The 24,079-nt window shown below is 43.3% G+C and overlaps 1 protein-coding gene across 1 annotated transcript; it reads right to left on the reverse strand.

Annotated features, from left to right (window-relative positions):
• Positions 1–316: 316 nt before the first annotated feature.
• On the reverse strand, positions 317–22,889 carry LOC306735673 (solute carrier organic anion transporter family member 3A1-like; the record flags this gene model as incomplete). Its single annotated transcript, XM_079217173.1, has 10 exons — positions 317–693; positions 961–1,025; positions 1,941–2,113; positions 2,256–2,391; positions 3,278–3,476; positions 3,627–3,791; positions 4,127–4,396; positions 4,605–4,703; positions 18,430–18,889; positions 22,731–22,889. The coding sequence occupies 10 exons, from the start codon at positions 22,887–22,889 to the stop codon at positions 317–319; spliced, it is 2,103 nt and encodes a 700-aa protein (XP_079073299.1).
• Positions 22,890–24,079: the final 1,190 nt, after the last annotated feature.

The following is a 24,079-nucleotide window of genomic DNA, read 5'->3' on the forward strand; positions in this document are numbered from 1 at the left end:
TTAATGAAGTTGAACTAAAGAAGAGTGTTTCAGGGGAGTCTTGGTGGATTAGTGCTATGATGCATTAACTGCAAAGTCATTCCATGAAATTCCTTAATTTTTTCCCCCATGTTTGCTGTCGGATAAACGAAATGCGCCCCCACCCGAGAAAAGTAATGGATTAGATCGTCTGTATTTTAGTAAAAGAGAAGAAGATGAGACCCTTACTGAGAACATCCTCTACACTGACACGACACCGAGGTAACATCGCCCGTCACATCGGTTTGCACACTAACGGCCTTCAGCTCCAGCCTGCAGTTCCCGGTGCAGACCAGCACTATAAAACAGACTCCATGTTGTCACCCATGTCTTGGTCCTCCAGGTTGTATATGAACTTTGTCCTGTTGGCTGGGTTCTGGGTGATCTCCTTGCCCAAATTGTCCAGAGTCACATTGGAGGCGAAGAGTTCGGTGGGCGTGAGGTAGCCCTCGCTGTTCTTGATGTATTTCCTGTAGTTCTTTCTCAAACACTGCCACGTGGTGGCGTACAGGATGAAGGCCGACGACTTGAGGACGATGGCGATGCTGACGTACAGGTGCCTGTAGGCCACGTTGTCGTACAGCATGCAGGCTCCCTTCTCGCCGCAGACGGAGCTCCAGAACAGACAGGTGGAGTCGATGCCCATGCCGAAGATCAGCGGGGGAGGGATGAAGCCTGGAGAGGGACGGGATTACGGACAGACAGCAGGTCAGAGGTTGAAAAAGCAAACCAGTTTGAGTTTCCTTCATGCAGGTGAAGTTCAGTTCAACCGAGGTGACCGCAGAGCAAAACCACAGGCCAGCAGTGTGCAGTGTCACGAACACAGCAGTGTGGTGCAGAACGTGTAGCCGGTCAAATTGAAGAACAAATCATTTTCTGTGCTTCTAAATGCATGACAGTAAAGTGCATGAAGTCAATATACCGGTATACCACAGTTCTTACCGATCAGTCTCAGGAGCAGGAACAGAACTCCAAGGGCATAAGACTTGAGCTCCGGGCTTACGGTTCTGAAAACAAAGACAGACTTGGCATAAACGCTTTGTACTGGTCAGTAGCCGCTTCATATGATAACCTCGGGCCATCACTTCTTTAAGTTATGATAATATTGTTTACATGTCAGGCAGAAATGTAGATTGTAAACAATCCAACAGTTTAGACATCTTCCACTTTATTTGGGGGTAAAACAGAAAGTGAGCACACCCAAAAAGTTGGTAATTTGTGCTTGTTGTATCGAAGAATTGTGTGCACACATAACTGCAACAAATACAGTAAGTTTGGTAACTGGTGGATATTTGTTTCACAGAAAGTGTCAGATACAAATATTGGTAGCACTCTCACAGCCAGCAATTTGTTAGCTTAGCTTAGCTTATTTTAGGGCTGGTAGTTTGGTTTTGTTATGCATAGCCAGGCTAGCTGTTTACCCCTGTTTCCAGTCTTATTCTGGCTAAGCTAACCGTCAGTTGACTGTAGCTCTATATTTATATTTATATATCGATTTTCTAATCCAACTCTCAACAAGAAAGCAAATGAGCACATTTCCCAAAATATCAAACTATTATTGAGGAACAGGAATAGTCCTCTCCCTGTTTGTGTTCTTGCCCCATGATGTCTTTTCTTTAGCAATGTCAACGTGTTCACAGATCACAGCGTTTAAATTGATAAGTACAATGTTATTGTTTTGCAATAAAAATGTAATTCTACTGACATATTGGGAACAAGGAGGAAAATAGCCCCGAAATCGTGATAAGCCCAACATTTGACAGATGTGCATGATTTACTATATTTATGTTGAGTGATGTTCATACTGATCTGCTCATTCACATATACAATGTTTTCTTCTCCATCTGTTCACCTTTGAGCAGCTTAGAATATCAACAGCTCCCTCTTGTGGGCAGACGATGTATAGCAACAGGTCTCTTTACCTGATAAGGATGATGACAGAGGGCGTCTGGGCCATAGCTCCGATCATGCTGCACACACAGATCACACACAGGAAGGTGAGGAATGCCTGCTGGCAGCCTGGACTGGGACACTTCCCCGGTAAAGCCACCGCCTCCTCACTGGTGCTGGATATACACGCGCAGCTGGTCAGGTTCTGACACAAAGACAAGAAATGAGATCAAAATGGTTTAAAAATAAATCTAAAACAGCACGGATGCCCCGTGTATATATGTATGTATGCATGTAGGCATGGATTAATGTCTCTGATAATGATTAACGCCAACGGCTTCACTCACTGGTTTGGTGCAGCCGGCGAAGCAGGCCGAGAGGTAGGTGACTCCATTGGACCCGCAGACCGGGCTCACCGATGCTGTGTAGCAGTTGCAGTTATTGATGCAGGCCGACTCAGGTCGCTGCCAGGACCGCAACGTCCTATGGAGGAGGTCAAAGGTCATGTTGGGGAGAACATATGTTCAAACGGAGACAAAAAAATGAGCTACTCGGGAAGTGTAGCCGAGCTACAGAAGCATGGCAAAAGTAGTTGAACTACATCCAAGCAATCTTTTTACATTGAATTACATTATGCTGTCAATAGAGTAAAACATAATTCATAATATTATATAAATTCTAACGATGAATGAATCTTTACTACCATATAGTATCCACCTGCCTTGCGCTTATGGAGCCTACCCCACTGGATATAAATCTAAATCAACAGTGTACGTTCATGGCCGTGATGACACGCCTACAGCCTCTGCTAACTTTCAATCAAGTAGCCTCAGCCGTCTGTGCTCCCTGCAGCAGAGACGGCGTAGGCATCAGCCCAAAGATCGGCTCGCTGTGTCACGTCACACAGAAGAGCTTAGCGTACAGACGCCCGTGCACGGCTGCAGTGTCACTTACTGACAGCAGAAAGCTTGAGCTTCAGAAGCGCTCGGGGGGAAAAGCAGCTTGTGTGGCTCACTGCTCGATGGATAGAAGAGCTGAGCTACTGAGAAGCCGTGTGACTCAGAAAAAATGTGAGAAATGTAGTTAAACTCAACACAAGAGCAGTGTAGACGCATTGTTCTGCTCTGACTGATGCATGTGGAATCATCTTTAAAAAAGCAGAGGTAACACTGAGAATGCAGATACATCACATTAGAGATATTAGCCTGTGGTTCCATGTTACTGTAAATGCACAGTCCTGGAGAAAAGCTCCATAAATCATTAACACTGCCTCTGAGTTTGATCAGCTTGATCCTATGACAATGGCAGTGGCTCTTGAACTATTGGACGTGTTTGTCAAAATGTGCACGAGATGGTTTTATCTGCTTACTCGTTTCCGTAGGCTACAGTCACCCCGGCGACAGGTCCGGTGTCACAGCCCAAGAAGAGGAAGGAGACGTAGCAGGCGGTGGACACCAGGTTGACCATCATGGCCATGCGGACAGCGCCCAGCGCGGACAGGTTCAGCTTCTTCACCAGCAGCCCGCCGAGGAAGATACCCAGGCAGGCACAGGGGATGGCTGTCATACCTGGCGGGGGGATATTTCAAAAAAATAATAGTAGAGGGTTCTGCACTGCACATATGTTGGCATTATATTAGCATTTCCCTTTTTTTGTTTGTTTGATTGCTAAACAGAACAATGATGGGTTCCACTGGGACAAGGTAACGGTCCGCCTACCGAGCAGCTGATTGGCTGAGGAGGTGGTCAGGTTGAACTGCTGCTCCAGGTATTTCCCGAGGAAGGCGGCGAAGCCGGCGACCACGGCGATCTCCATGCAGGCGGCCAGCGTGATGCAGCTGAACACCGGGTTGGAGAGGAGGTGCCTGGTTACCCGGGGGATTACTGCGTCAGCGGAGGAGGAAATGGAGAAAAAATTAAAACAAATTATAGTTTCTGAGATGAAGCAAATCCAATGTTACATTTCGTCACCTTCTTCAAAATAATGGCTAAAGTCATTTTTTGACAAAAATCTTCTAAATCCTCAATTGAAGAGATCATGCAATTCTACCCCTGTAGTATAAGTCAAAAGACAATGTGAAAGTTTTTGTGTTTTCTGAAAAACCTAAAAAAAATGACTTGGGCCATTATTTTAGGAAGGTGACGGTTCGGAAATGACCCAGTCCTCTTCGCCACCCCGTCTTTCCTCGGCGTCGCCGCCCTCCTGAGCGGCTCCTTACCTCGCAGATGCTCACAAACGGAGAGTCCGCTGTTCATGTCGAAGCCATGAACGGCCCCGTTGGGCTTGGAGCCCTGGTACTCCAGGGTCAGGGAGGAAGGCAGCATGGCCTGCTCGCTCTCCCCGCCACCGTCCATGTCCTGCTCGTCGAGCGCCTGGGGGAAGCCGAACATGAAGAGGGATGAGACGAAGAGTAAGGCACCGCAGAGGAGGAAGCCGGCCCACCACGCCCCGATCCAGCGAGGGTCATCCGGGGTGATGTCCAGCTTACCTGGACAAGAGGCGGGGACATTTTACCACACAGAGGGACGGGGAACGATGCTGTCACTGAGCAGGGTGAAGAAACTGGATGCCAGAGGAAATCTATTCTGTATTCTTAATCTTCCCAGCAGGGTCAATACAAATGTTACTATTACGATGGAAACAACAACATTTAAGGATGCATCAAATACAAAGAATAAAGGCAACGGACAACTCACTGGTGTCGATGAAGACAGCGTCAACGTAGACTTTGGTACAGACAGAACCTAAGATGAAGCCACAGGCCGGGCCGAAGACTAATGTGGAAAATAAAATACCTGCAAGACAAAAGGAGAGAGAGAGAGAGAGAGAGAGAGAGAGAGAGAGAGAGAGAGAGAAGAGAGAGAGAGCATGAAATAGTCAGTAGTTTGTTCAAATGAAATGGAACAGCAGTAAATTGTTTATTTTAGCTGAGATTAGATGTTGACAATTTAAATATAGTATATACAGAGTATATATATATATATATATATATATATATATATATATATATATATATATATATATATATATATATCATTACTATTATTGTTTCTATTATCTATTATTTTGGTATGTTTTAAATGTTAATGTATAGCTCTTAAAATATTAATATAAATTATATTTAATTTGCTGCTGTTTATTGTGTTTTAATTACTTATCTATTTATCTATTGCTTTGTTTTATTTATTTATTTAAATTGTATTTATTGTGTAAATATTTATGTATATGTACTGCATGTATATGTGTGTTTATACATTTGTGTGAATATACATCTGTGCAACACATTGGACTGTCTCTCTGAATGAAATAATATAAATCCTAATTAAATGTAATATTTTTTTAATCTACCTACTGACTAAAAGAACAAAGACTTCCATTAAGTGCATTTCTCCTCATCCTTCAGCAGAGGGCAGCATTGTATCAAGACTGTAAAGTGGCTATTACTGAAGCCCTTTTATTAAATATGTGGTAATATGGAGCGTCCTCCCACACGTCTGTTGGCTAAACCCACCGACCGAATAAAAATGCATTCTATTCAAGTAAAGATTAAGTGCTGAATTCATGCCATGGGACAATAAATGTAATCAGATGTCTCCCACTGGCAGATGTATTCACACCGCTGTAACATGCTGCTCACAGGTTGCACAGAGTAATTGATCTAAGACTAGATTATCCCGCAGGATCATGAACAGTGTTCTTAGTGTCAGAGCAGCGGGGAGCCGCTGGTGCAGGAGCTCGGCTTGATTTCCTCCTGCTGTGTGTGTGTGTGTGTGTGTGTGTGTGTGTGTGTGTGTGTGTGTGTGTGTGTGGCACTGAAACTCAGTTATCCATGCTGGTGGGAAGTGGAACAATAGACGTGAGCTCCAGAAGCCTGACTGCTAATAAAAGAGCCCAGAGCAGAAGTGGCCGCACGAGAGGGCCGGTCAATTATTATTATTATTTTTTCCGGTTAAGGGGTGTTATGATGATGTGGTTATCGGCAGTGATACATCTGAGAGCGAAAAGCGTTAATCAGTGCATTTCTAAAGATGAAATGTCCATGATACAAGTCAGAGAGAAGCATCGTCTCAAGCAGCCTTTTAAAAAATCTGCTTCAACGCAAAGACGTGTTTTATCCACAATTATTCAAAAGGTACTTTTCTAATTCTTTTGATTCCATTATCTGAAATACACAGTCGAAAGGTGAGAGGAATACTTGTGATTCACGAGTGTGCCACATGCATTTTCCTTTTGTCTTACACAGTCAGCCACATATGTCTAATTAGTAGTTCTAACTATTACATCAGATACATAAAGGGGGAGTAGAGAGCCACATTGTCCAGTTTTCAAGGTTTTTATTTTGTGCTGACGACAATAGCAGCGACAACATTCACGGTGACGGAGAATCACCGCTAAGCTCGGTCGTGGCGTGAGGAGAGACGAGAGCTCATAATCCTAAAGCAACAGCTGCCCGCCGCCCGTCAGGGGAAGCAGGCAGGACTGATGGCGGTCTGCGGGCCGGACAGTTCCTTGGAGACACGGCTGGAGGCCAGAGACACTCTTTCACTGCCATGGCCGACTCGAGCTTTAACCATCGAAAGTACATCATGTGTTACTGGAGGTCGATAGTTGAAACTGTAAACACTATTTCAATATTGGATTTTGCCAATCCCCTCATCAAGTGTGCACACAACTGTGCAGCTCTTCCACTTTAAAAACATACATATATATATATATATATATATACATAATACATTTTTTTTATTCTTTTTTTATTGTATATAATGTGTTTTATCCAGTGATAAATCTGAGAATAATATATATATATACACAATGCAAATAATAGTATATATATACACAATATATATACAGTATATATATATATATATACACACACAGTACAAATAATAGTGTATATATAAATATATATACAATACATATATATATATATATATATATATATATATATATATATATATGTATATATATATATATATATATATACACACACAATACAAATTATAGTATTTTTTTTACGTATTCTATATGTATTCACATTTTCTATTGTAAATGTTGATATTTTATATCATGTTTTTTTTTTTAAAATAGGGTTTATTTCTATGCACCAAAACAACTTCCATCCTGTGCAAACCTGCCTGGAAATAAAACCGTTTCTGATTCAGAATCTTCACGCTGAAAGAAAGTTGGATATTGTTTTTTTATCTGAAATATAATTATGTGAAATTATTTAGTTTGATATACATTTGTGTAATGGAGTCCGGTGGACTAACATTGTGATGCCTTTCATTGTGATTGTGGACTTCAGGAAGTGTTTTTGAGATTCAAAACTACAAATTGTATGGGAGTATATTTTAAACTGATCATGCATTTACATATAAAGTGTGTTACCGAAACACGTAACTTTCCCCTCAAATTGTCTCAAATGGAAAGATTGTAGAAAATGTTCACACTGCTCTGACCTTCAACATTTTAAAGTTACTGCGACCGAATTTTAGAAAATGCTGCAAACAACAGCAACCACTGCAACTACGGAATTATGATGTACACACACATTTCTAAATACATTAAATACAAAAACAAATGGGTCTGAGGTTTTATTTTCAAAGGATTGGTTTTACTTTTGATTGCTCATTAGAGGCCGCATGTAAATCCCTCTGGATGCATTGACTTTGCAATGATAGACGGGCCTCAGCGTAGCCGGGAAGAAATATGATTGCATTAAGTTCTTCATTAAATAACAGTCTCGTCTGGTCTGTACAAGTTATTCTAGGACTTTACCCCCTGTGTTTCCAATTATCCTTTAAAAATCCTCCATCAGTTGAACTCATTTAAAAAACAAAAAAACAATGCTAATCGTATTTTGGAACCAAATTCTTAAACTTGCCATCCTCATGGCCAATACAAGCCAATAGAAATGTCTCACAGAAGGTGCTTGCATGAGCTTTAAAAATGGCAGAGCAGAGTGCAGGTTGACATGTGGGAATTAAATCTGACACCCATCTCAAACACATGCTCTGGGCTGTTTTAGCGGGAAATGCTGTGCACTAGGAAATATTTCCAGAGGGAACCTTAATGGATTTCCAATGTTTCTATGCAAAAAAAAAAAAAAGACTGCTGTTGTATCCTTCTAGACTCTATTTTCCATCTGCTTTGTCTGAGAGCCGTGGAAATAAACACAGCGAATGAAGAGCACGCTACAGGAACACGCTCCTGACGGACAACACGCTAATGGGAGATCACTTTAATTACATCATCGACCCGGGCTCTCTGTGGCACGGCGTCACGTGACCCGAGATGACTGAAAGTAACTGTAAGAGGAAAAGCACAATTCACAGGATCATTTTATATTTTTGAAGTACCGACACTCTGGGAAAGGCTTTAGCGAGGACTGAGATGTCCATGTAAAAGTCTGGCAGCTTGTCTGACCCAGCCATTTGGAAATGGCATGTAGAGACACTTCACTTAAACTGAGAGCTTGTAGAGGATGCAACCGCCCCTCCTCTCCGTGGAATCGAACGGCTAAGTGTTTTTAATACTGTACATAATATAGTCCGCCACTTGGCCTGAACCTGACATGTGTTTGTTCCCGGAAATAATAGTTTTGCCATTTCCAGGATGTGTTTCCTCTTTTTAATTATACATATCATCGCTTTTTTTGTGTACTATAAAGTAGCACTATGTGTTTACAGTATCTCTGCAAAGTTAAATGTTTTTAGTAATTCATTTAGTGCATATTTCGAGTATCGTAGCTTTAGGTCCGCTGAAAGCCAAAATGCTCTAACTTTCTCTCTGGACCTCGAACGCCTCTGGTTCCAACACAGACGGCCTCTGCTCAAGCAGATGCACCAATACATACCAAGCAAGGCCGTGTGGAATATCGTTTCATTCATAAGTAAGTCATATTTCAGTTTTTTGGCTGGAATGTGGTTGATATCTTGCTGAGTCTTTGTCTCACAGTGGTTTTGGCGTAATTGGCGGATTCCGTAGGTCGTAAGCTTTCCAGAAAGGTGCACCAGTCATGTGTGGCATCAAGCTAGGGATATGAACATTTTTCCATGACTTGGGGAGCTCTCTGGAGTCACTTTCGAGTCCTCTCGAGTCATATTTATGGTTTATGTTAATATTTATGGTTGAATTGTGTTATAAACATGTACAATGGACTTATATGCTCTTGTAAGGCCAGGCTCTGCAGTTTATTTTTGCTATGTCACATCAGTGGCTCTGGTATCGATGCATGGGAGTACGAGGACTTGGAGAGTGAGGAAGACCTCCTGATGAAGAATTCTGACCCCATCATTGGGGGCTGCTGGGGTTTATAAGGGTAAACATGTCCTGAATATATTGCTTTCAGGAGCACAAGTAGAGTTAGACATTGATTACAGCCCAGGCACACATGTACAAACCAGAACCAGGAGGGACGTTAAGCCAAAAGCTTTCTAGATATCCGACCATGTTGGCGGATCACCGGACGGTTATTCATGAAAATTTGTTGAGTAAATAATATTAAGGAGACATTTGGTAACACCATTTTCTATGATGATCTATAACGCATTGTGAACATATACTACGTTATAATCGGCTTTCAGCACTGTATAATTATAGCAATCAGCACTCATTCATATCCATAATGTTTTTTAACAATAATCGTGACACATTGTACAATGACTTACATGGTCAAGTATCATTATACTTTGTGATTGCTGGTCATCGAACCCTAATTATAAGTTAAGAAAAGTAAAGTGTTTCATGTTTTGTGTGTTGTTCTTGTATAAATTCAATTATATGTTTTTAACTTTACTTAAAACCAACAATGGCCACTTAAGAGGAACTTATCATTACATTATAGTGTGTTATAGAAGTGATTATAATGCATTATAAAATGAATACAATGTATTAAACTTATAATACACTATGCAAAACAAATATCAGCAAGTGACCAGCAATTATAAAGCGTTTTGAGCTCATAAGTCCTTATAAAAAGCTTTATAGTGGACAAAGTGGTACCAGAATAGTGAAGATCCCTGTGGTTTCAAAGTGGTGAGTCCACTGTGACAGATCACATAATACCATGGACACAAACATTTCAAAACAAAAAGCAGAAACAGTTGTGTGTGCACATATATTGTAATCCACCAGAATAGTCCAGCAATCCTGCTCATGTTCATAAATGTGGATGGAGAAATATCGCAGACATCTTACGATGCAATCCTATCCAACATAAACACAAACTACCACCTCAAAAGCATCACAATTAAGTCAAAACGTCTTGCACATGATGCCAAAGACTATTTAAGGTTTCCCCCACAGACATGAGTCCCCAAATGCACCAACTTCTGCACATTTTCACTAGAAACCAGAAAGGACGTCTCCAAAATGTATTCCTATTATTTAAATTGTATATTTGATTAGGTAATGTATTTGATCAGTTATATTTAATGGTTATTTTATTCCCCAGCGTAATGCTAAATGCTAAATGCTGTAATTCAAAGTCTTCTTCTCGTGTGCTGAATGATATTTTGGTCAATTCTTTATAAACGTATAATAATTTTTCCACCTTTATTCATGAGTTGACCTAAAAGTAGTTAGATGGGGATCTATTTCACTGAAGACTAAGTGTGTATTTAACACCAGGGATGAAGCGAGTAAAGTAACAAGCGCTACTAAACAGATTTGTCGAGGGTTCTCTAGGAATAACAACACAAATCAACATATACAATGTATTCGTGCTCTGTAGTCACTTGGTCTTTTTTTAATTGTTAACATTGTCTCTCTCATCTAATAAAAACAGAAAGGACTTGCCCGTGTTCTGTAGCCAGCTGCAATGCATGCAGCAGAGGCAAGGTCATACTGTATGAGACAGGGCTCCTCCACCTGGCCACACTGCCAGCACATGAATAATTTCTCACTCAGACTCACATTATGGCACGGTTCACTCACTGGCACTTTGTATCTTGGCATAGGTGCTCCTAAAAGGTGCACATATAAAACAACCTGGTCCGGTCTGAGCAGACAGCGTGTGCTGAGTCAGCGTCCATTCCTTCCTCTGCTGTCCTACGGCGGAAGAGTAATAACTCCACTGGAGTAAAAACATTTTGCTGCAGTGGACTCTCTCAGCCTCACAGCGCTTCATTACACGCATTACGGCGATGAATAGCGACTAAGATGTGAGGCAGGAAAGGGAGAAGCTGACCCAGCGGCTGCAGAGCCGTACCCCTCCGGTTTTACTTTACTGTACTGTTATTTACGGTCGGTTACTGTACATTTGCAGTGCTTCATTGTGTTGTTGCTGCTGCTGCAGCCCGTAAAACGTTCCTGTTGATGCGCAGCCGGGTCTGAGGCTCTGCGTTCACATATTAATGAGAAGGTCTAGCATGTCACTTTGTCACCATTTTCAACAGCTGATAAAATACAGAAGAAGTGTGACGTCAGTCTGACTAACGGCTCACTTGTAAGGACACGGCAGAGAGTTCAGTGTGCAAACGTGCTCTCAGGGACGACGGCGACACAACAGGGATGTTTAGCAGGTACGTTTACTGTGTTCGCCATCTTAGGTTAGCATGCTAACATTTGCTAATGAGCACTGAACACAAAGTACAGCGGCTGCTGATGGGAACGTCATTAGTTTTGGAGGTTTTTTGCTCACAAAGCATTGCACAAAATAAAAAGTGCCCCCCGATTATGGATCAATTTGGGGTTCAGTGTCACGCCGACAGGAAGTGGTGCAGGCGGGGATCGAATCTCTGATTGAAGGACGACCCTGCTCCACTACACTGAGCCACGGTCGCCCAACAATAACCAAAGTCAGTACCATTTATCCTCTGGGGACCATGAATGTCCTCACAATATTTCATGGCGATCCATCAGTTGATGAGATATTTCAGTCTGGACCCAAGGGGCGGGTTGACAGGCCCTCCCTAGAGCCACGCTGCTACTGCCACCGACAAATCATGTGTAGAGCTCGACTTTGACTTCAAAGAGCAAATCTAAAAGACTACAGACAAATGCTTATACATTACTGAGCGACCTACTGAGTCTGTAGAGTAGTGTTCCTGTGACGCTCACATAGACTGGCTGTATACTGTAAAGCAGAAGATGTGCATCTTTCTTTTGCGAGATACACACATTTATAAAGCACCACATACTAGATCTCATTAGGATGGAATGCAGAAACTATTTAGGGCTACATTATAGTAAAAAAAAAGGTGCAGAGCATGAATATTGTAAGAGAACAGCTGCTTTTCTGTTGGCGGCTCTGTGAGCGATACAATAGGAGGATCAGTTGCCTTCATCTGCGGTATCAGTCACGCAGTAGACGGCAATCAATAATCCAATTACAATCCGGCTCAGACGTTACACTGTAGTCAACGGAGCTCAGGAGCTGGCTAGTCTTTCTACGGGAAGCCATTTTCTGGTCATGGAAGCCGGAGGTCAAGACTTTAAATATGAAATATAGACATGGATAAATACTGTATGTGCAAACACGAACACACAGACTCAACATCACGTCCAATTCTCCATGTACTCTAGGAGGCACAGGGGAAGAGTGGATCTGTTGGATAGCAGTGTTAGTTCACCACTTTCGTCCTCACTGAAATATCTCAACAGCTATTGGATGGATATTGAGATGTTGCTCAAGCCCATAGTGTCCAGAGGATAATGATAACATGAGGTGGACATTTGTGGTTATATACAGCCAATAACTTGAATTATCCACTGATTGTCATTGTAGTGTCAGCATGCCCAACTGAGATGGTGAACAGTGGGAACACCATAGCAGCGACACATCAGCAAGGTAACATTGTCTTGCTGACATTTAGATCAGAGCTCTGTTGTGGCTAAGTGAAGCCTCGCAGGAGACAAGGCTGTTGACTCTGGACACACAGATCTCACTCTTTATTGCTCGCGCTGCAGCGTATCCCTGTCTGTTGTCCTCTTATCTGCCAGATGGCACAATGATCTGATGGCCACAGAACTGAAACATGAAGTCTGCTTCTTTTCACCGGTCAGCTCCCTGATCAGTTGCTCACAATAATTTGAACAAACACACACACACACACACACACAAAGCGTACTCCCCATTTGAGAAAGAACAGGATACAGTACTGACACAGAACAGACATACAGGACAGGTGCATGCTGGAGGACATGTGTCATGGCTCCTCAGTACTGTTTGCTGGTTTGCTCCTGTGTCCTCAATCTGGCATCCAGGCAGTATTGATCCGTGTGGGTTGAAGTGGCCGCGACAGAGCAGCCATTATTTAAGCATTCAGTCAGATGTTTGCTAAACTCCTCCTAACCGCGTGTCTGTCACGCTGCATTATTCAGGGTGTATTCTTACAGTGTTACCGTGTTTCCACACGTCCAGCTCTTCAAACACGGCCACCACCCGTTGAAACTGGGAAAAGGAAGCAGCCCATAAGATGCATGTACATGTACTGTATGGAGGCTGGGCTCCGTGTAATTCCTGAGCCACAAGGACGACGCAGCAGCCACACTGCAGGAGGTAACCATGGCAATCAATATGCCTGGATTGTTAAAAAAAAAAAACTGCGAGCAGAGAGGGGGTGGTGTGGAGAAAAGAATAATAGACTATCTGTAAGTGTCAAAGGAAGAAGCTCGGGGGATGTTATGAAAGAGCTGGTTCCTTGTGCACTGAGCCAGGACACAAGAACAGCCCCCATGATGCCGAATGTGAGTCCGAAACTTTGGTCCAAAACGCAATGCATGCACATTTACAAACAGCTGAAGAATGTAAAAAAAAAAAAGAAGCATAAAATCGACTCATACTTACGGACAGTTCTGACTCTTAAAGTCAAACCGAGTTATTGTTATTATCATTATCCACCGAGTACTTAGTGGAAAGTTTAGATAGATTTGAGATTTTAACTTTAAAGGCCCTGTGGGTCCATCATGATATCACAGACATTCATGGTCCCGAGAGGATGAACCCTACCTACTTTGCCGCTCCCTTGAATTGTTCTTCAGCGCCACAAGCAGGGGGACATTGTGTGGTTTTGGGGGAAATGTTTAAAATGTTCCCCTCAGGAAGAATTTAGATATTTTTGGTGATCTGTTGACTCCTCATCTAGAGCCATCATCAGGTAGAAATTCCAAGTTGTCCACTAGCTTGGTTCATGACTAAATATCTGCGAAACGAATACATTTTCCATGAACCTCAGCTGTACTGTATGTTTAGTGGACTTTTCTCTTTCTCACAAAAGAACAGGAAGTGCAATCTACAAAACAGATCTACCGTAAGGGCTGTCGCCAAAAAAAAAGAAGAACCGTAAACTTCATTTGAAATGCAATTTTCTTTTGGAAGACTGGAAGAAGCACAAGCGGGAATACAATACATGCAGTTGAAGTTATTTTACAAATGGAACAAATAGTGAATTTTAGAGATGGTGAATGTGTAGTTGTGCTAATTCGTTATCACATTACAATGAAATAAATGCAAAAAAAACACTAAATATCAAGTGTAATGTCAAGATCAGATGGTATGAGTTGGCCTCTCGCCCAGCTGGGGGATAGGTCGGGTTGTTGGGTTCTAGCCCTGTTTGCTCCAGCCTCGGTCCATCCCTCCCTCCATCCATCCCTCATATCTCCTCCCTCCCTCCTCTCTTCCTGACAGAGACTGTACAGATCAAAGCGTGCACAGAACAAACCGCAGGGCCTTCTCACCCTGCAAGAGGTCTGCAATGAAACGCAAACAGAGACGCAACTAGTCAAGGACGAACAGAGAAGCCTGTGAGGAGGAGCAGCTAGCCACACGGTAGCCAGCCAGGCTGGTATTTTCTTTATTTTGTTTGAGTGCCTATGATCCTCCCGTAAGAGCAAACTGATGAATCCACAAGAAGAAGAGCTTCAGGACGGCACAAGACCTCTTGCACAATAAAATAAATTACAGCTGAGCTTTGACTTATTGCTGCATCAGCTCTTCATGGTTTTAATGTGATGGTGGTTTTACTGGTGTACATTATCAGAAAATAATTGAATGTCATACTCAGCTGTAAAATGTGCAATTGAGTGCGAACTGCAATAAGAAGAGATGAATGATTGTGGAATTTTAGAGTCTATAACAATGGAAGATGATTACCAATACGAACCCAAGAACAAAATACTCTCCATTTGCCAAAATGGAGAAGAGGACAATTCAATGGTAACTTTTTAGATCAACCGGTGTATTTTCACACTGACAGTACAATTTAACTAGCCACAGTTCCATTTTATTTGCAAGCGAAAATACTCCTAATTATCTGATCTAATTACTGGCAAATAGTCACCCCAAAAATATGTTTACATTTATATTCCTTACTTTCGTCATAAGTCTTTTGTCTCTCCGTCTCCCCAGGTGGAGCTCTGCTACGAGCCGGACTGGAGCGCCTGTCTCTGTACTGTTGCCTTGGCAACTTTGGCAGACTGACTGTAATGTGTGTTATGTCGACCTCTTGGTTTCAGCTGTAAGTGTAACTGCGGTCCTCTGCCGCTGACCGCTGAGGACTTGCCCAACGAATTTGGGAATAAAAGTGGGGAGAGAAAGATCCGGATCAGACCGACAGCTTCAATATAGAAACAATATAGAAAATAGTAGATCAAATTTAAATATTCCTTCGGAATCTTCTGTTCACAAGGTTTGCTTTTCCAAGCTTCAGTGTGCAGTCCTTTTGTTGCGTCACACCTATGGCATTTATTAGCCACTAAATACTGAGCGGCATGGCCTTCAGCAGCAAGATCATAAAATAGCAAGTATTGATGGACTCAAGCGTCCCCTCACACATAACTAACATGTTTAATAGCCAGGCTCATTTCCATCCACTGGTCCAAACTCATTATCGGGGGGACAAAACCAAGTCAATACTGTGCAGTGAACAGAAGCATGTTGCTGGACCTGTTTCATCTCCTATACTGACATAAAATAATAGGAGTTTTTATTTTTTTCACCCCAAAAATTAAATCTGGACATACAACTATGAACAATCCACATTGAAACACAACCTCCGTCTGTGAGTCAGATCCACTAAATGTGATAAATGTGTCTTGATGAGTGCAACAGGAGAGCAGCGGCAGAGAGCGTGGAATTATATTGTTAGGTTCCAGTTTACCAACGCAATCTAATCAAAGAAGTTTGTGATCGTCAAGGAATTTGCCATCTCAAATCATCTCCTGTATGTAAACTGAGTAGTTGGCAGGAGGGGCGGGCCGACGCATTACCGGACGCTCCTGATTGACAAGCCACTGTGGTAACGCCACAGCGATGATCAGCAGTTGTTATACAGATATATGATTCGTACACTACTTGGCATTAAGATAATAATCCACACTGATCCTGCAAGGAGGAACTGGTCCTCCCACACCTTTGTGGCTCAGTGATTGCGGAGCACATTAGAGGCTGACTGTAGCGTGAAGGCTCAGTCAAGGTCAGCGTCATTACAGGAAGAGCTGTAGGTCGCGCCCTACGATTAAGCACCATATGGTCATTCCAGTTTGAATATTTGTTGAAATTGTATTTATCCAAAACACGATTAGACCCTTTTTCTGAAGACAAAATGGGCTAAAATCATAAAAAAAAAAATAAAGAAGACACACACACTATTCAGAAAAACTTAAATGGAAAACAAACAATCTTGAAAGAAAATGGCACTATATACAGTATGTCTAAAAATAGAATTCTGATCAGTGCTTTCAAATGGTAGATGTATTATTTTCAAATAACGGACTTCTGAGCGTTCTTCTAACCATCGGTTGTGTACTCTGGTGTCTTTATCCATGTATTGTGATTTGATTGCGACCACATTTGTATCAACCAGCAGCGCACATTAACTAAAGCCTAAAACTGCTTTAGCTCCCAACCACAGCTCTCTCTCTCTTACGTACCGGCCATTATCCATTCGTCTAACTTATCATGACTAATTATGATTTGGTGACCATTATATCAGCGATCCGATTTTGTTAAATATCATTTTGTAATATTATAAATCCTCCTCTAAAACGAGCCTCTGCGTTAATGCAGGAGAGTTGATCATTTAGTGCACACGTGAATAATTAATGTCACAGTCATGTTTCAATCATGCCAACATAATCAGCCCATTTACTTTAATAGACATTGGACTGTACAGATTTTATTATGCCATTAGCCTTTGTTTCTTATGACTTCCAGCCAACTGGAAGGCCAAGTCAGACCAAATGTAAGAGCATGAAGAATCCAACTCGATGTGGTTTCTTTTTTCTTTTTATTGCTCTTCTAAATAATAGTTGTCAAGTTTAGCTTAGCCAAAGCCAGTGTTGTGGTTGTTTTGGATGTCACAGTCAATAGTAACATCTGCTGGTATATTTTACTCCAGCCGTACACTCCATCTCCTGGTGTGGAGGGACGGACAACTGCTGTGACTGCTGTTTGCACCCAGCTCTCATATTGAAGTGATTTCAATAACAGTATATTAATGTTGAGTGGGCGCCTCAGGTTGGCCGAACACACATCATTAGAGAAATAGTTAAACAGTTCAACGTTTTGCTAATTCACTTTTAAATGAGGGAATCGATACCCCCCTTGTGTCCGTGCGCTGAATGTGGAGCTATAGCCAGCAGGCGATTAGCTTAACTTAGCATGAAGAATGGAAACGGGGAAACAGCGAGCCTTGCTCTCTCAAAAGTAAAAAAATAGATATATTCTTCTACCTGCACCTCTCAAATGTGACTAATTAAATTTATCTTTACATGAACAGAAAAGTAAAGCTGACAAGTTGTGGTTTTACAAGTTAGATTTAGGATTTAGATGCTGGAGCTAGGCTAGCTGCCCCTGCTTCTAGTCTTTGAGCTAAGGGAGGCTAATTGCCTGCTGCCTCTAGCTTCATATAGTGTACACACATAAAGGTGGTATCAACCTCCATCCTATTTTCAACAGGCCATTAGGCAAAATCATTTTCATCTCTTTTGTTTCTGTCTGTTGCTTGTTTCCTGAAACCACAACATATTTATCACATCATGATTGTACTTTCATGGTGTTTGACTCCGCTTTTAACCTGGAAGGAACATTAACACTTCTCTCTCTCTACCATTTTTTACAAAGAACATCCAGTAATCCGCCTTTTTTTGTACATAGTGTTTATTAAATTACCTATGTTGATTTTAGTCATTTTTCTCATGTGTATGTCATACTGTAGTGTATGTGTGCTGTTTGTGTCACTTGTGTGGACTGTGCTACTGCCTCTTTGCCAGGTCATCATTGCAAATGAGAATTGGTTCTCAATGGATTTTACCTGGTTAAATAAAGGTCAAATAAATAATAATTAAACTGTACATCACGGCTGAGCTGACAACAGTGCTTTCAGTCAGCGGTGATGGAAGCTACAGAGCAAAAACCTTTGGATTTTTTAAGCGATTTTTGAGCGATTAGTGTGCTCGGCTCAGGATGCAGTGTGAAAAAAGTGAACGTTGTGGACGACGGCAAACAATAACTGCCATAAACACAGACTTCACTACAGCGTACATGTTCCGGTTGTACGGTAGCTCGGTGCTACTCACCTATATACAGCGAGGAGTCCTTCCTGTGGACATGGTCATCGATGTAGGACACTCCCAGGGGCTGGACAGGTGTGGCCCCGATGCCCAGCAGAACCTGGGCCCCGATCAGCAGCAGGTACATCATGTTGGTGTTGGCTCTGTTCCCACATTTGAACCCAGAGTCTCGGTTCTCTGACCTGGAGTTGTTGGAGCAGATGTCCCTGCCGTCCTCGGCGTGCCACGAGTCCCCGGCCTCGTATTCGTACTGGTGGGTCAGGAACTCCGGCAGGGCCGACAGCAGGGCCCCCAGCGCCATGACGATCCCGCCGCAGCCAATCAGCCGGGGCCTGTGGGCCTTGGCGCCAAAGTAGCTGACGAACAGGATGAGGGCCAGGTTGCCGATCTCAAAGCTGCTGGCGATGACGCCCACATCTGCACTCTGGAGGTTGAAGCGTCTCTCCAGAGTGGTCAGAACACTCACCTGGATAGGGAGAGGGAGGGAGGGAGATGGGGAGATAGAGAGAAAGAGAGAGAGAGAGAGATTGAGAGAGGGAGAGAGACAGAGAGTGAGATGGAGAGAGGGAGAGAGGGACAGGAAGAGGCATAGAAAGAGAGAGGGAGAGAGCACAATAGAGGGAGGGAGAGAGAGGCATATAAAGAGAGGGAGAGAGAGAGACAGTGTTACAGCCATTTATGGTTTCCAATGACATCACAGTCGACCCACTAACTTTTTCAATGCAGGTTTTCTACACTTGATTGTATATTCAGGAATGAATAATGTATAGTTTCTACAGTATTAATAACTGTACCAAATCTGTCCGAGGTATAAATTACGATATATGTTGTGTTACATTTCAATGTTTGTGCTCAACATTAAAGCCGGCCACATGTCAGCAACATGTTTATGACACACAGTGAGCTGCTCTGCTTCCAACAGCTCCTCCTCCCCACCCAACAGCCCTGAGGCGAGCCTGATGCCAACCTGAGAGGAAGGAATGTGTGCATGTGTGTGGCTTCAGGCAAGAAAACCTCACGCAGCTGTTCTAATTATGAAACGGACACAAACACGTCGTACCAGCTGTGTTCCGGGCGTGCAAGTGATGAAGTGGCTCCTTGCATCAAATGTGCTCCGGATCATCTACGGGACTGACGGTGAAAGGTTGGTGAGGAGTTATTTTAAACTTGTATTAATCATTCATCCACAGCAGAAGGTACAGTGTGAGCCCCGAGACCTCTGAAAGGTATTCCAGATGAAAAGCAGAATTAAACCATGACTAGGCAGCTGAAAATAGAGAGATTGTGTACATGGTACATTTATTTTGCTTACGCCCATTGCTCATCCTGTTTGTCCTGTAAAACTACCGATTTTTTTTCATTGTCAATTAACTGTTGAACTTTTTCTTCTATAAAATGTCTGCAAACTGTAAAATGTGCCCGTCACAATTTCCAAAACCAAAAAATGACGACTTTAGTGTTCTTTTTTAGTACAGTACAGGAACAAAAAGCTTAAAATCCGAACATGTAAGAGGTTGGAACCCTTTGTGCTAGAAAAATCACTTGAGCAATGGATCAACAGGACAACACATCTGAGATTTAGATCCCTTTTACAGTTCGTAAATAATTACTTATGTAAGTGTGCGCATGCGGTTTGGCAACAGAGTGCAATAGCTGGAGAGGCATTAACCACCAAAGATGGCGAATGCAACTGAAAGAAATCTCAGACCTGTGTGACTTTAGCGAGTCAGTTAACGCGGTCACTAAACTGAAACACCCAGATTTCTATGAAAAGCTTGTGATCCTGTCGGAATTCTGTCGAACCCGAGTCCGCTTTTGGAATATTCAATTAAATGTATTTTATATAGCCCAAAATGACAGATTCAAATTTGCCTCGGAGGGCTTTAACATCCCTACATAACATCCCTGTCCCGGGACATCGGATCAGGAAAAACTCCCCAAATAAAGATAGTAAAAAAGGAAGAAACCTTCAGCAGAGCAACAGAGGAGGATCCCTCTCCCCGGATGGACAGAAGCAATAGATGTCATGTGACCAGAATGAACAACGTAGCAGAGTTACAGCACATTCAGCGTATTGTTTGGAAAATTGTCTATATGTTGGGGTCCAGTTGAATAATGCATCTTAAACTCGATAACTAAAGTGAAAGAGATAGCCGTGCCCTCTAGTCACGCTGCCCTGGCCCTGACCACACGGGACAGTCAGAGACGGGACGGCCTGTCTGTCAGCTACGAGTTCAAATGACTGCTGAACATATCAGTGTTCTCCACTGTTCACTTACAATTATGACAACGTTGTGATTCATACTCCCCTGATGTTATAAGCTGAGAGAACACAGTCCAAAGGTCACCAAGGCTAAACGGCAGGGTTAAGATTTACTCCAGCGGCCCGAGAAGATTTATGTACGAAGCTGTTACGTAGGATGGCAGCTGATGGAGAACAGCGGCTTCACAGCTTTTAGATTTAGACATTTTAGTCCAGTCCCACTCCGATGATGTTTTCGACCAATACACATTGTTGTCGAGCGAGAGAGAAAACCTTCCACCGTTTCAGTTTGATGTATGAGGTTGATATGCTGCTCTGCTGACCGTCAGTCAGTAGAGCGTTGTCCTCTTTCAATGTTGCTGTAAGTTATTTGTTTAAAAAAAATCAAATCTGCTACTGGAAGCAAAAGAATAGAGAATGAATGTACAGTGCGAACCGACTAAGTGGCAGAATTAAAAAAGAGACAGGGAAAGATGATGACAAACTACATTTTATACAGGGGAGGATAGGCAGTGCTTTTGTCTGCAGCAGGATTTGCTAAAGGTGCACTTTTGGTATTGAGATGCTGGTTTAGAGGAGGAAGATCCACTGCAGTCTTCAAGGTAAACACTTATGCACCTTAAATTTGGGACTGGTGCAAAACACATTTAAAAAACAGCTCAGTTGTGTTTCTGCCAAGCTGCAGTCTCCACCAAACATCACGGAGGAACTTTTATTTTTGGCAAGTTTTCTAAACAATGCCTTCATTTCAGAGATGTGGCCGTCTGCAGTTTGATACAATTTTGGCTCTATTTTTTTCAGCGTCCGAACTAGGACGCAAAATCTGCACTAATCTAAAAGTGAAATCTGATGAGATTCAAGAAACTGACCTTTGACCTTACCTCTTTTTAAACTGCCTTTCTAGACTGTGTGTGAAGACGAGTTCTTCGTCGAGTGTTGTGTCCCTCGTGGAGAGTCAAATGAAACACTGTGCATGTGCTATTATTTATAGTACAAAGACCGTGGCTTTGATCAGGCAGAAAATAAGCTGGATTTAAGAGGCATCTTTCATATTTATACACATTTACAGTAAGTGGCCGGGCCATCTCCGACTAATGAAGATAGACCACACAGCTACATTATAATGACTGCTGTGGTCGCCTTTGGCCACACAATAAACAGCTGACATTGCACTTCAAAATGCATTCATCCCCGATCTATAGATCTGTGGAACAGGGTTTTTGAACGTGATGCTTCAGCGTCAGTACATGTGCATGAGATGCATGAACACATGTTTATTTCCTCTTGGCTCCTAAACTCATTCGACCCACCGGTCCATCTCCGGAGCACATCTCATCTTTTATAGTGACATCGCCGTAAAGACATCCGTGCATGAAGCAGCACATCAAACTGCCAGTGGGAATGCAGTGCAAATACAACAGAAGCTATTGTTGCTTCTGTTGTGGTGATCACGTCATCTGCTAGGCCTGTATCTCCTCCAGTGTCAAAGGCCTCGCTGTGTTGCTGAGGCAGGCGGCTGCAAGATGTGGCAGAGCCGGCAGGTCGGATGGACCTCCTGAACCGGCGTTTCCAAACCTGCTCTCCAACAAACCATCTCTATACGCATATAAATACATATATATATGTATGTTTTTTTTATCTCCACCGACAACGTGGAGCCTGGCCGCTATGACGCGCTCTGTGTCATGCAGATGGTGCATAGGCCTGATGGATAATACGCAGCAAGTCATCAATCAGGGAAAGCGCCGCGTCCCGTGGCTGCTGGAGGATGAGATTATTCTAATGTGATCAGAATAATATAATTATTATCGGCGGCGGCGGCGGCGGCACCGCATCGCTGCTCACTGGCTGCCTTGTGCCGGGTCTGAAGGGCGCCGCGTTAACCCCAAGTTACCCGAGACCCACCGAGATGCGACGATCGTGCGTGTGCGTGTGTGTGTGTGTGTGTGCGTGTGTGTGTGTGTGTGTGTGTGTGTGTGTGTGTGTGTGTGTGTTGGAGGGAGGAGGAGGAGGAGGAGGGGGAGGAGGATGGGGTGAAACTCACCAGATAGGCGCCCACGGTGCCCTGTGCCAACATGAGCGCGCATTCCGACACCAGGAAGATCTTGATGTTGGAGAAACACGAGGTCTTCTTCTCGCTGTCATCCTGCTCCGGGTCGTCGCTGCTGCTCCGCTCGGTGCAGATCTGGTTTTTCACCTGCATCCTCTCGGGCTCTCAGGCTCCGGTCGGGCTGGACGGCATGAAAGTGAACGGGTCCGGTCCGGCGCGGAGCATCTGGTTGTGATGACGAGCTGCACTGCAGAACAAAGTGCGAATCTGCTGTCAATAGCCCGTCTCTGCTGGAATACACAGAGAGAAATACTGCTGTCCACTCAGCATCACGCGCAGTCCGTCAGCGACCTCTCTCCAGCGCCTGTCCAGCCAGTGCGTCTCGGCTACATCACATTTAAATACGTAGGCTTACGCGTGTGTGTGCGCGACGGCTTCTGATGCCCGACGTAGAACTACAAGGACGCCGTTTTTCCTCCCAACATCCGGGATGTTGCATCTCCACCCAGGACCGGTGCCGACTGGATTTTTGGTTTCTCTCCCCGGTTCCGAACCGCAGCTCTGCGCCCTTCAAAGCGGTGTGATGATGAGGATGACGCCCCTCCTCTTCCTCCTCCCATCCGTGGACCAAAAAGCACGGTGTGGGGAGGCGTAATCTCTCCGTCTCTGTTCCTCCCCCTCTCCCTCAACGTGTTTCCCCCACAGCATCATTTTACCTGGGCAGACTTTCGGCTTCATCATTGCTCCCGAAAAGATGGCACCGTTTCATCGGAGCACTGACCGAGGCTCTGCAGAAGCACACATGGTGTAACATGACACAGCACATCCTCACTGATCTCATCTTAGATCTTAGAATGAGTATAGATCACTTAAGGAACCATCTTCACTGGACTCCTCTGGGCCAGAACAGTATCTATAGAGTTCATATGTTTTCATATTTTGAGACACAGCAGTCCGGCCCTCTTTTGCTGCACAACTCTGCTGTTTCTGTTATTTCATTTGCACTAAAACTGAAATACACCCTAAGCTGAGAGACAATGATGGAGATGCTCAGTCCGACAACAAGTAAGAAGTGAGAGACAGATCTGATTCGCTGACAGGAGAGTGACGAGAGAGAGAGAGAGAGAGAGAGAGAGAGAGAGAGAGAGAGAGAGAGGGGCAGGTGGATGGTACTACTGGTCTATTTCTTCCCATTGTGGTACCTTCGTATTGCCCCTATCAACAGAAGTGCCTATTATGGCTTTGTGATCAGTCAGTGGTTTCACCAGATGCAACATTAAATTACAACATGTTGGATTTGTTTAAATAATGTCATTTTCAAATACCTCCTTCCCAAATACCTG

Source organism: Taurulus bubalis (genome assembly GCF_910589615.1).
Source record: "Taurulus bubalis genome assembly, chromosome: 4".
Taxonomy (NCBI): Eukaryota; Metazoa; Chordata; class Actinopteri; order Perciformes; family Cottidae; genus Taurulus; species Taurulus bubalis.